This window comes from Amblyomma maculatum, chromosome 6, assembly GCF_055883805.1.
Source record: "Amblyomma maculatum isolate TAMU_Amacu chromosome 6, ASM5588380v1, whole genome shotgun sequence".
NCBI lineage: Eukaryota > Metazoa > Arthropoda > Arachnida > Ixodida > Ixodidae > Amblyomma > Amblyomma maculatum.
In genome coordinates this window covers 53,478,646-53,491,657 of record NC_139349.1, presented here as the reverse complement: position 1 = coordinate 53,491,657, position 13,012 = coordinate 53,478,646, and the positions used below count along the sequence as shown (strand labels likewise).

The following is a 13,012-nucleotide window of genomic DNA, read 5'->3' as shown; positions in this document are numbered from 1 at the left end:
TGCTTAAATCCAAAATAATGTGTTGAGTTCGGAATATGACAGCTAAGTTAAACTTGAATCTTCCAGAACATCGAAATTGAGAATATAACGCTACCGAAAAGGGAAGCGTTGTTATTCAGCTTTATAGCACACTTATTTGGAGAAAGCACAAGAGCTCCTGCTCTATAAGCTAAGCTTCTTTTTTTAAGGAAAAACCAATGGTGCACCCCTCTATTTACGCCAACAGTCGGCCTTGTCGCGGGTTTATATAATTAGGCCAAGTAAAGCGCAGTTTTCTCTCCGCATAGAGGGTCTCGCACTTTATATGAAAACAGGTATATTCAGTTCATGCTACGCCTTGCAGCCGTAGAAATTTAATCTAAAAATTGTTGCCGCATAAAGCCTGCCGGGGCACCTTCAAAAGGAGGCACATTCGCTTAATAAAACGCGATATATTTTAACATTTGATGCACGGTTACCATGGGTGGGTGGTCTTCTTAACTTCCACGCATTCAACCGGACGATTCTTGGGCAGCGTTCTAATGCGCAAGGAGCTAGTAGAACGTTTTACTACTTTAAGCAAAAACAAACAAAACGCGCACCACAGCTGCTCACAGCTCACGACAAATTTCCCAGATGTTTACGGCCTCGCACAATGAATTTTACTACCGGCGCTTTTTTGCCCTCTTAGGGCACTCTCCTCTTTTGGCTCATTCTCCTGCCGCATTTTTTTCAAGGATTCTTTAGCGCCTAAGATTTGCGTACTAGTAGACACAAAGTAAGATGTATGCATACAAAACTGCAGAAAAAAAGCTGCGCCGAGGAAAAGGGGCAAGTCCTGCGTTAGGTGGGCGAACGCCAGTTGGTCCTCGCTATGAATCAGTTGTGGCTGGCTATGTTGGTCATTTGGTACCTGAAAGTAAGCATTAATAATGGTCACATCGAAGCTCGTAAGTGCCCCTCGTCACTTTTTGCTCTATTTTCCTCAGACCGACTGCACAGAGCACTTCCCAAGAACACTGCACAAAAAGTCTGTATCCTTACCGGCTACGTGTATCTCATTTCTATTTCTCTGGAATTCTTCATCTTTCAGTTTATTTTACAACTGTGGCAAAAAGTCAGTGCAAGTTTCTATTACGCTTGGGAAGCCCCTGAGGAAAAAAAAAAGATAATGTGCGCTAGTACACGACGGTTAATAACGTTATATGCATTAAAGGAGGCTCATGGCTTACCAATATATTGTATTCGGACGTATGTTGACGGAGTTGTTAAGCAAGGCACACCTGAGAACTCACACGAAATATTTGAAAGGCTCCAAATTTCGTATGCGAACATTACAGGCGCACTAAATTAGCAAATTATTCAAAGCAGTGCAAAAGTAGATAAACATTTTGTTTTGAAAGCAAATGCATTGCACAGCCTTGCAGTGCTTTACATGCCAAGAATTTGTGGACAGCCCTTTTGCTAAGCTTGACGTCTGTTCATTTACTCTAGTTGCTTGGTTCTTCGATCTTCTTTACAATGATGCTTGTTCTGTGAGCACAGACGCGGCGGTGCACCACGAATCAAATTAACGCCAATGCTGACAAGGTACAGTGTTTTCGTATTGGGTTCGGAAGGCAATAATGTCTGCCTCTCGAATGGATGGCAAGCGAATAGCATTCTTTTTGATGCCCAAAAATCATAACCTCCCTTGTTTGCTTTTGCCCGAATATCTTTTCTTCGATCGTTGCCGTCCATCTTTGAATCTACTCTTTGCCTTTCTAATTTGATTTGTTATACTTTAGAATACACTTGATAGTGAGAAACCATTTAGTTTTGTTTACAGGTTGCTAGCTGTTTATTAAGCAGGATGTTTCAATTTTTTTGAATGACACCTACCGGCTAGCCTTTCAGTATATTTGTTTTTCTAACATCACTCAATTATCCTACGCGTGCCCTCGTGTTAGCCCTCGTCTGCAGTCATACTTGTAATATTTTTTTGCTTACTTACTTTTATTTTTAAGTCATTTTGCGAGTATTTCACGACCCATTAATTCATTTTGATTCGTTTACGCTTGAGGGCATAGCCATGCTTGTGAGGCGTTACATCGCATGTATTTGTTATGACGTCTATTCTTATAATTAACATGACAGAAATCAAAATGAGAAGAAGAGGCATTAATAATGAACCTTATTTACTTGCGGTTGCAGTCATTGACAGCTTTCCTGAGTTCATTGCTTCCTTACATAATTTGTTCGAAAATGCTTATACATTTTTGAAATTCTAACCATGAAAGGTTAAAAAAAGCCACCTTGGCAATGTCCCACGCATTTTCTAAACAGCAGTGCAAACTATGCCCCCCCCCCCCCCCCCCCACACACACACACACACACAACACACATTCTGCCATCCTCCGAGTATAACGGGTTTTCTCTTTCCTTACTTCGGGCGAAAAATCGACTGGGAGCGTTATTATTTTGTGCGTGCACTTGGATTAAAAATTGTTCTCATCTTGGCAAGCTTATATACAGGTGCTTATAGCTGGCTACATCTATGGTGCATCTGCTTTTGTACAAAAGCTCTTGAAATTATGGGGACGGCAAGGTAACGATCGAAGAGGAATGAGGGCCTCAGGCCGTGCTTTTTGGATTGCCTTGCAGCATACGGATATCCTGACAGCCACTGTTACATTCACACTGGCAGCTCATGTAGTACGAAGACTTTGCAACCGAGTGAGCAGCTAACTATCAGCTATCCTCACGTCTTCAGCCAGTGTGCATTGCTTTCTACGCAGTACAAATTGACGCCAGTGTTCTGCTTCGACTGAGGAATTGTGCCACGCAAGACGTTTATTTATATTTCTGCTATACACAAGACAAATACACAAAAAAGTGGGTTTCTTTTTGCGTTTGTTTTGTGCAGCGCCGAATTGAACGCAATAAATGTGCCAACTACTGTAGTACTAAGTTTTAATCGTGGCTGTTTTCATTCTGCTTTTAAAAGCCTGCGGCGTGACTGACTCTAGTGTGGCCAGCCGCATCCTCAGACGGTTACCAATAATGAGAGGCGAGCTCTCCTGGAACGTGGTCCTTTGGCAACTGCTGCCAGGAGGACGCATCGGCGAACAGTTCTGCAGCGGTACGCTTTTGGGTGACGAATGGGTGTTAACAACAGCAAACTGTGCTAACAGGTGAGGAATCTGAATTCCGACTACTCGACCACGGCAAATTTTGGTTAACTATCCAAGCTTTAAGCAGCGTATCTTATTTTCCCTTTCATTGTAAAACTACCAAGAAAGACATAAACGCCTAATATAAATCTGAGAAAAAGCACGCGCCAACCCAAAGGTCATTGCAGGTCAATGAAATTTAATTAGCAAAATGATGACCACTTAGAATATTTTTTTTTTTTCAATCGAGAAGCCGCTTAACTGCCTCTTTTCTGCAAACATACCCCGCGAGAGTGGGCAAGTGGTTAAGGCGCTCGACCACTGTGCCCAAGGATGCGGGATCGAATCCTGGCCTCGCCAGCCACTTTTCGGTGGAGGCGAAAAGCAAGGCGTCCGTGTGCTGCGCGATCTCAGTGCACGTTAAAGAACCCCAGGTGGGGGGTCAAAATTGTCGCAGTCGTCCACTACGGCGTCTCTCATAGCCTGAGTGGCTTTGAGACGTTAAACCCCACAAACCAAATCAAACCTTTTCTGCAAACAATTACAGACACCAAGTGTGCCATCCTGAAATTTGCTCGGGGCGGCGTTCCCCTCCCAAAGCGAAGCTTCTTAGCTCATATAAGCACTCACCCCGCCCAATACAGATCTTATGGGTTACGGCGTATACTCTCTCCCGGGGAACGAGGCGCCCACCAGCATGTGTGGAGGATTGGTCGACCGGGCGGCGGGCCTGTATCCTTCAGGGGTTGCAAGGGATCATATCGTATAAGACATTACCGCCAAAGCAAAAGATTGTTTCGTTCGGGACATAAATCCTTTTCTATACTTCAAGAAATCGCTTGGAAGCAACTTCAAACCAGACGAGCAACTCAGAGCTATCGCTCGAGGCCTGGAAGTCGCCGAAGGCCAATGTCTCTTGGCCACTGGAACGTGCCGGTCGATACCCCACACTTGGACTCTTTTCCTTATATACTGACCTCAAATGAAGGTTTTTATCCTCCTCCTATCTTTACCAGACGTCATCGTTCATTAGAGAGCTTGAGCATAGCGCAAGCACTGAGCCTGACCAGAAAACAGAACAAGCAGAACGCAGTCAGGTGAAAGGTATTTTGTTAAAGTGCTGTTCTGCAGGACCTCATTTGCGCTGTCCAGGGAAACTAGTCTGTCCATGTCAAAATTGTGCAAAGAATTTTGCCTTGAAGGCTCTTAGAAGGTAGCGACAACAGTTCTGGAAAGGAGATCAAGGAAAATTCCAACCATTCATTGCTACCAGTAAAAACAGATCATGAGTCTTTGTTCGTTTGCTGGCGTTTTTCCAGTAACAGAAGACAAGCGGTTTATCGGTTTCAAAAGTAGATTATATATTTTGGAGGGCACTTGAGGTCAGCCTCAGGTTTGGTTTGGGTTATAGGGGTTAACGCCCCACAGAACTCATAGTGCAGGACTTTGGAAATTTCGACCACCTGAAATTCCTTAACGTACACTGACATTGCGCAGTGCATGGGAGCCAAGTTTGTTGCCTTTATCGAAAAGCGAGTGCCGTGAGCAGGGTCCGATCCCGCGACCTTGGGTTCAGCAATGTAGCGCAGTAAACATAGCCACCACGGCGGGGCGCCTCCGCCACCGCATTAATGGCTCCCGTTTGTGACTCCCCTTGTGTAGCCTCCCTTGCGTAAAAGCCCTTTTTTACTCGCTTGATCGCTAGCCCATAAATTTGTGCCCTTGCTATACCACGCACACACATTAACATACAGCCGTAAGCCGCCACATTATATCAAATGCTACCCGAGGTCGATATAAAGCGGCTTGGCTGCCCCTGCCGACTCAGCCACGTGACGCGATCTGCTGACGTCATGCAACCCGCCGACCAATCATTGCCCTGCCATGTTGCCTGCCAAGTACCACGTGCCAGAGGCGTCCTAGTAATTTTTTGCTCCCAACGTTGATACCGCATAGTCTGGAAAACCGCTCCTTTGTCGTTGTCAGTTGAAAATATATTCATACTCCCGGTCAATTCCAACTCTGGGTGTGGTTAACGAAAAGGACTGCATGGTTTCCACTATTTTCCCGTGAACGGCGGCCAAGCGTTAGCTTTAGACCCGCGAGATCAGTGTCGATACGTCATATTTATTTGCCAAGTCGGTCAGTGGCAACCATGCCTCTATTCATGCCTTACACGACAACGTAAAGGCTCTCTGTCGCAGAAAAGCTGGCGTTGGTGTTGCGGTCGCAATGCGAAAATAAACTCATACAGGTACGTGCTTTCGTATAAAAAATGTGACGCAATCGTTCATAGTGAAGCATTCAGGGTGGTTCAGGGTGGTTCAGGGTATCCTCCATCTGCTAGCCGAGTTGGAAGATAGTTAGCCACAGGGATTTGAACGAGCAATATATGTACCTCCATTTGTAAGTTTTTAATACTAAATACATATAGGCTCTACCGACAAGTGAGACAGATACTGCCCCTTTCTTTCCCCAAAAGCAAGAATATAAAGATAATGACTCGTGGAATTAAAAGGTGGTTCTAAAGGCGCTACCACATCTACACTGAAGGCGGAGCTTTAGCGCCATTCTATTTTCTCGTTTTTCTTGCTTATAAAGTCTCAAACTTTACTCAGAGTGCTTTTATTTTTGTTTGGAACGGGGGTTATACCTTATTGACGGCGGCAAACTTATGCGTGTCCTCAGTTCTGGAAAGCATCTGCTATCGTCCGTGGATAACTTAGGACGCTAGGCGTGGTAGACACATTTCGGTCTCCTGCGTGTCGTCCGTGTTGGCGATGAACGTCACTGGCATTTTAAAACTCGGAAACACACACACACACACGCGCACAGACACAAAATGTGAACCTTAGACCGAATGTCTTAAGTGAGGTATGCCTTAATTAGGATAGTCTTCTGCATGCTTCGTGACTGTTACGAAATTTTCACATGTGCTAAAGCAGTGGTTTTAGGGTAGATGTTTTACAAGAGGGGAAAAAGAGAATAGAAAGGATGGACCCAAGAATTTCACAAACGTGAGAGTTTGTGAGGTGCTGAACGCAATGTTGCATCTTAAACGCAATGTTGCATCTTTTCTTTTTTCCTGTACCGTTACGCTCTTTGACCATCATGACTTAATCATCATCAGATGATCCAACGTGATCATCTCGTTGTTATTGCGAAAGCAATACTACTCGCACTTTCAAGCCTACGCGTGACCCGGCCGCAGTTACGTCTTAGACACGCGACGCTGTGACGTCACACCCCATGTGACACACGGGCTGGCAGGAGCTGCCAACTTGGGTCTCTCGTTTCACATGGGACGGTTATATCAGAACCAGCCTGCTAGGACCCTGGCATTCACGTTGCCCCTATAGGCCACTAAGGTACATTCATATGAGTTAGTTAAAGCGGGGCTTTATATGTGGGCTGAGGAAGAAGAAAAAGACAGGAAGAAGAACGCTCGGTCACCCGCAGCTAATGCTTTCGCTCAATTTTTGGTTCAGCAGCGTTGAACCCTTGTAATTTTTTTAGTTGGGTTGAACATTTGTAACATGGATTGATAACTAACACCAGATAAATTTAGTAGTTCAAAGCAGTCGCTTTATCCCGTTAATTTTCTTGCCTTCGCGTCATCACGAGTTTATCGCTTTACCTTTCCGTGGTATTTCAGAGTCTCCAGGCCGGGAGAAATCCTCATTAGTCCCCAGAGCTACCAACCGAGCCACATGGAGTCTGAAGAAAAATTACTCGGCGTAGACAGCGTAAGTTCCGCTGGATAAATTCTCTACCTACTTTCCTTCCGATAGAAGTAGGTCTTGTGGAGGCATATTCTGCGCCACCATTTCTGATAATCTCCTTGTTTGATACGCAATTTTTTTTTTTCAAGACAAATGTACAGAGTCTTCCACTTCTAGCTATAACACGGTCACTGCTTTCAAAGCAACATTGTGCCCGACGTAGGCATATATCCATGTAAAGCGATGCAAGCACAGAAAGACCTGGGCGTGTTGCTTCATATGGCCTGCCACTAAGCTCTATTGCGTGGCCGGGTTGGACGCAATCACGCTTTGAAAGAAGTGACCGTGTTATAGCTAGAAGTGGACGAGGCTGTACATTGTCGGTGTTTCTTTTAATTCAGGGAGCAAACAAGTTGGCCGCAGAGCAGACGAGCTCCGAATAAGTAGCAGGAGTACAATGGAGAAAAACAAGAAAAGTAACGGGCCTCTACAATAAACAGTTCTTTTTTCGACTTTCTTGACACCCCAGGTGGCCGTGACGCGACAGTATAACGCAGTTCAGTTGAAACTCCACTGTATTCCCCTCACAGTGCACAGGAAAGCCGTAAAGATGGAGATTATTTGTTACTGCATACAGCTCCCATGGCCAGAAATACAAGGAAAGCGCACTTTTCAACTTGAAGCTGTTTATGATTACAATTTTCCGCGTATCCTAAATTTCGGTTATAACGGTCATATCCGTAGATCTCCCCTTGTGATATACCAAGGTTTTTGCCGTCGTTAAAAAGCTCTCGTTCAAAACGTTCCTTAACTACTACTACTTAACTACTAGATGCCAGCAGTGAGCCACCTTTAGAAAAAAAAAAAGACATTGCTGTGCTTTGGAAGGGTGAACAATTCCGTTTAGTGTTTCCCAAACAGCATCTTAAAATGTTGCACAGCTGATTTACATTAAAAGTGGTGTTCACAAAAGCTGGGCTTGTGATAGAGAGAGCCGTAATAGGAGACGGAAGACTCAAAGTAAATAGCCGGCTAAATTTAATACGTCCCTGGTGAGGCAATCCAATCCACCCCTACTTTATGAATCAAAGTTTTACGAGAAAATAATTCAGGAACAATCATAAATCATTGTTCTTTTGTGCACTGCTTCATTGTTTTTTACAAATGACTAACATGTCCATTTAAAAATTCTGACAGTTCCCGAGAGCGCGATGAAAAAGTTATTTTCGGGACGCATAAGGAGACCCCAACGGAAATACTGCAACAAAACTGAGAATAGTTTTAAAGGAATAGAAACTGAGCGAGATACAGCAACAATCGAATATCAAACCCCATTTCTGCGTTCCTTTCTTTGTGCTGCAGGTGTCCTACCATTTTTTCTATGGAACGGCATTGGACATAGCGCTTTTGCACATCGAGCAGCACACGGATGGTGCCAGAATACAGTTTCCGGCAAACCCACTGTGCTTGCCTCCTCCGGATGTACATTTCGTCGGGGCGCTGTGCGTAATTACCGGGTGGGAAATATGGAGTAAGGATGCCGAATATTAGTTCATGTTCAATTTTTCTTTTTGTCATGCTGCGGTGCAAGAGCTCGAACGCGTTGAAAGCCTGAATGCGTAAATGCGTAGTTTTACTTTGTGACTAATGATTAAAGGGCAACTCCGGAGGTTTTTTGACATAATATTCTAATAAAAATTTTACCGTATATTCTCCTCTCCGTCCTGACGCATTCTACAAAATTTGGGCGCCGTACAATAATCCGCTCGCGCGCAACACGACTTTAAAATATGCTGTTTTCATGGCTTAAGTTGAGACTATTTCTGCCGGCAACACTGAGTTTCTGACGTCACAAACAGTATGCCGGTGTTACTGTCCACTTCCCGCATGATTATGAAATTGTGAGGCTTATATTGAATTACCTCGGACATTTTATGCAATGCTTCACGATTTCCATACGTTATTGTCATCATCCAATGCACGTACGGGTGTTTTTCTAATACTGAGTGTGACGTCACCATTTCGTCACCTGCGACGTCTTTTCTGGCTGTGAAAGCAGTTTCGGTTTCGATTTGCTGTTTTTCTTTTTAAAAAATACTTCTAACTGGAATTTCGAAAAACGGTTTTTTTGTGTTGGAGTCAGGACGTGCCGAGGAATGTAATTCAATGAAAAACAGAAAATGATGGAAAAACCACCGGAGTTGACCTTTAAGCATCTAGGTACATTCTTTATATGTCTATGAATTATTCGCAATCTTCAACCTATTATTGCACCCCCTAAAGCTTAAACTATAAGAAGTAGGTTTAGGAGCAAAGTAAAGGCACCATTTGAGGAGGCATATCTTACGCGCGACCGCAGAGCATCACATCTATATAGTTAGTGCTTCTTCTAAACACTATTCTGCGGCACTGATCTCTGCGACTCATTGCAAGATTGAAGGCACTTAGAAACTTGTAGCCAACAGAGCTACCTATTTCATCTAGCATAGCTACCCAAAACACGTCGTGTGTTACATAGATTTGTGGTTTTCTTTGCGGGGTAATATTCATTAGTTGATCTTTCCTTATAATCAAATATTCAAGTGGTGTCTTAGATGCATTGATTTAATCAATGTTTGCTCAGATGCAAATGTTGTTCGCAATTAATTCTACCTGGATTATCAGTAAATCATTATCCTTTCCTAATATTTCCTTTCAGTCCTTCATCGTTATATTCATTAACATCGCGCAGTGTGGACGACAAAGCTGCTAAAATTGTAACCGAAACGTAACATGTTAACATGTCACACTGTTCCTTCCCTTTGATGTTTGCAAATCTCTTGCATAAAATGCGGGTTGTAATACGTTTATTGGTTAATCTCGCCGTGCATCAGCGTCAGCAGAATCATACTTTAAAATTTGTAATGCTTCTTCACGTGATTAAGACGTTGCGCCTATGATGCTTGAAAACATCACACTCAATAGGTGAGTACTTCAGTGCCACCTGCGTGCGCTGCGTATATTAATTACGCAGAAAACACATCCACGCAATCAAGTGACTGAAAATTCAATGCGTAAAACATGCGCAGATAAGGGCCGTATTTAACAACTCTGATAACATGCCAGTTTTACGTTTTCATTCGCTGAAAATACGAAATCCTTCTTATGTTTCGACTCCACTTAATGTAATAGCATCAGCTATGGTACTCACATATGGAATAAGAAAAGGCTCAACTTGAATTAAGCGTAACGCGGCCATCTGTGGAAACGAAAATGATAAATGCAGAGTTAAAAGGCTAAATAATAAGAGAATATAAGCCAAGGAGCAGGGAGCAAATACTAGCTAAAGAATTCTTAGTCAGACACAAAAAGAAGAGCACCGCCGTCATGGTGCTGTGGTTAAGGCGCTTGACTACTGTGCCGAAGGATGCAAAATTGAATCCCGGCCACGGCGGTCGCTTTTCGATGGAGGCGAAAAGCAAGGCGCCCGTGTGCTGTGCGATGTCAGTGCACGTTAAAGAACCCCAGGTGGTCAAAATTTTCGGAGATGTGCACTACACGTCTACGTAGCCTTAGTTGCTTTGCGACGTTAAGCCACGAACCAAACCACACAAAAAGAAGAAATGGGCATACGCATGTCACGGGCTTGTGAAGGCAGGATAACAGCAGATTGGTTTTAAGGGTAACGGACAAGATCCAAGAGAAGGCGCAGCAGGCGACGGCAGAAAGTTAGGTCAGCAGATAAGACTAGGAATTTTGCGGCGACCAAACGGATGCAGTTGGCACAGCTAGGACCAGGTTAAGAGCGGAATGTAGACATTTGCCTTAGAGTAGGCGTAGACAGGATACTTCTGCTGGTGGTCTAACGAAAAGCAAACAGCACTACGCGATGAATTACTCTGGGACAGGGCTGGCAACCTGCACTTTACCCCAACTCCGAATCGAGTTCTGCTTTAAAAACATTTCCCGCCCACCTCCTCCTGCTTTCTGCGGACAAAACTTAAAAGCCCTTCTCCTGCTATCGTTGAAATCTGCGCCAGAGTGAAATGTTGAATATTTCGGCTGCGCGAAGTCTTGACTGAAAGTGAGATACGAAGCAAACTAATAGCAGGCGTTAGATTGCTGTATGTCTTGGCAGTATGCTAATATAGAAATAGATGTATGCGACGAGGCAAAATGTAAAGCTTGACAACCACGCGAGGTCATGAAAGTTGCAGCTCATGTCAAAAGTTCTTCAAAGACTTGGTCACGCTTATATTCTTGCTGTTTTAGGTGACGTCATCCAAACAAGGGCGTTGAGGCTTCTGCCCCAGAAAGTTTTGGCTCCAGAAGTGTGCGCACAGTTAATCGGAGAGCAAGCTGTCAGAGAAGGTGTCATTTGCGCTGGCCATCCGGCAAGTAAGCGGGCTGCCTGCATGGTGAGTATTGCATTACGCGCTCAGTGTATCTGCTATCAGAAACCCTGTAGACACTCCACAGCAGAGATCGGGTATGCAATGTTAAGTGGCAGGGTGACTCCGACCTTTTCAAAAAGACGTGCCGTTCGAGAGAGAGAGAAAGAGAGAGAGAGAGAGTACGCCACTATTCGGCTATTCAAAAAAAGCTGATGGTTTTTACTACCAACGAAATAATGCAATGCAGTACTAGAGAAACCGAGATACCGAGATACTTCAAACGATGTATTCAGCGTACTAGGCAAACATGTGAGGTGGATAGCCAACCATTATTCCTTTCGACAAGTAAGAAAAACTAGAAGTATAGTGCCAGGCCTTGGAGCCAAAGTTTTGCCTGGTTTGCTTTAACTTTGTGATAAAATGCCTTCCCCGGACCAGAATTACAATATTTAAAGAGTGCAAATTAAAATGGGAACATCTATCGATGATGACCAGGAAACATTATTGAGTCGATATGATTCTGGCCTGTAAAGCTCGTCAATGAGGAAGTCTTCGATTTAGTCATACCTTTCATGCTCTGCAATCTTGGTAAACGTTTTTTTTTTTTTTTTTTCACGTTTTTCCAGCACAAAAATGTCCGTCGCCATGACCTTTAATCGATTCATTGGACCTGGTTTATGGGGTCTAACGTCCCAAAGCGATTCAGGATACGAGAGATGCTCGATTCCTTGGACATATGCTTTGCACAGAAATCATCATTTTTCTGTGTAAAGCATTTATAAATTAAATAGGATTGCTGACGACGCATGTGGCTCGCACTTTATAGCGCTGGAATTAAGGCACTACCAGTGAAGTGACACAACAAGCAATTCTTCTTTGTGCCGAACGCTCAAATTAGGCCATTCTGTTCAATTAACTACCATTTTCTAAATTACTTTAGAGGAATTTCAGAAAGAAAGAACCGCTTGGTGGCTCAGTGGTTACGGCGCTCCAGTGCGGGTTCAAATGCTGGCCACTTTGCAATGTAGGCGAAAAGCATGGCGCCCGTGTACTGTGAGATGTCAGTGCATGTTAAAGAGCTCCATATATATAATCAAAATTTCCGAAGCCCCCCGTGCACTACGACGTTGCTCATAGCCTGTGACGTACGCTAGACCCTACAAACCAAACCAAACCCAAAAGAAAGGCTACAAGTAGGCGCAATTGCGACACGCCGCTAGTCGAAGAAATCATTTCGCTAGCTTACACTTGTGTGCAGGGTGACCTGGGAGGACCACTGCAGTGCACCTTCGATCACCAACAGTGGCTTCTGGCCGGTATTGTTTTCCACGATGAGTGCTACAGGACGAAGCAGCTTCCTCTTCTCGTGGCAGGTATCCAGAGTCTCATTCCATGGATACTCTCAGTCACAGGGGCTGAGCTCAGAGGACCGGTGGCTAGGAGCCTCAAGCTGGACGACAGCGCATCTGCGCGGCTCAATGCGACCAAACAAGCCTCTTAGAAGTGGAGGCGCAGTTTCATTTTTTGCCCTGTCATGCATATTGTTCTGAAAAAGCGCTGTACACGGACTAGGTTTGTTTACTGATAACATTCAAACTGTGCTTTAACTGGAACGTACAGTTGTGCAACACAAACTGCTTTGTTTGGACCTAGCTGATTAAATGTGTAGTCATTATCACCATTTTCGTTAAGCATAGAGTGCTGGCCGATAAAATTCCACATGTCGCTTTGAACAGTGAGAAGAAGAAAGTGAAGGTGACCTGTTCGCTACAATGAAGCGCATCGT

General features: G+C 44.1%; 1 protein-coding gene across 1 annotated transcript; it reads left to right on the top strand.

Moving 5' to 3' along the window:
- Positions 1-853: 853 nt before the first annotated feature.
- Positions 854-12,747, top strand: LOC146185751 (chymotrypsinogen B2-like). The gene is made up of 8 exons (XM_084607908.1): positions 854-898; positions 969-1,032; positions 2,623-2,694; positions 2,966-3,152; positions 6,787-6,877; positions 8,216-8,384; positions 11,105-11,250; positions 12,485-12,747. The coding sequence occupies exons 1-8, from the start codon at positions 854-856 to the stop codon at positions 12,725-12,727; spliced, it is 1,017 nt and encodes a 338-aa protein (XP_084464034.1). The 3' UTR covers positions 12,728-12,747.
- The last annotated feature ends 265 nt before the right edge of the window (positions 12,748-13,012 follow it).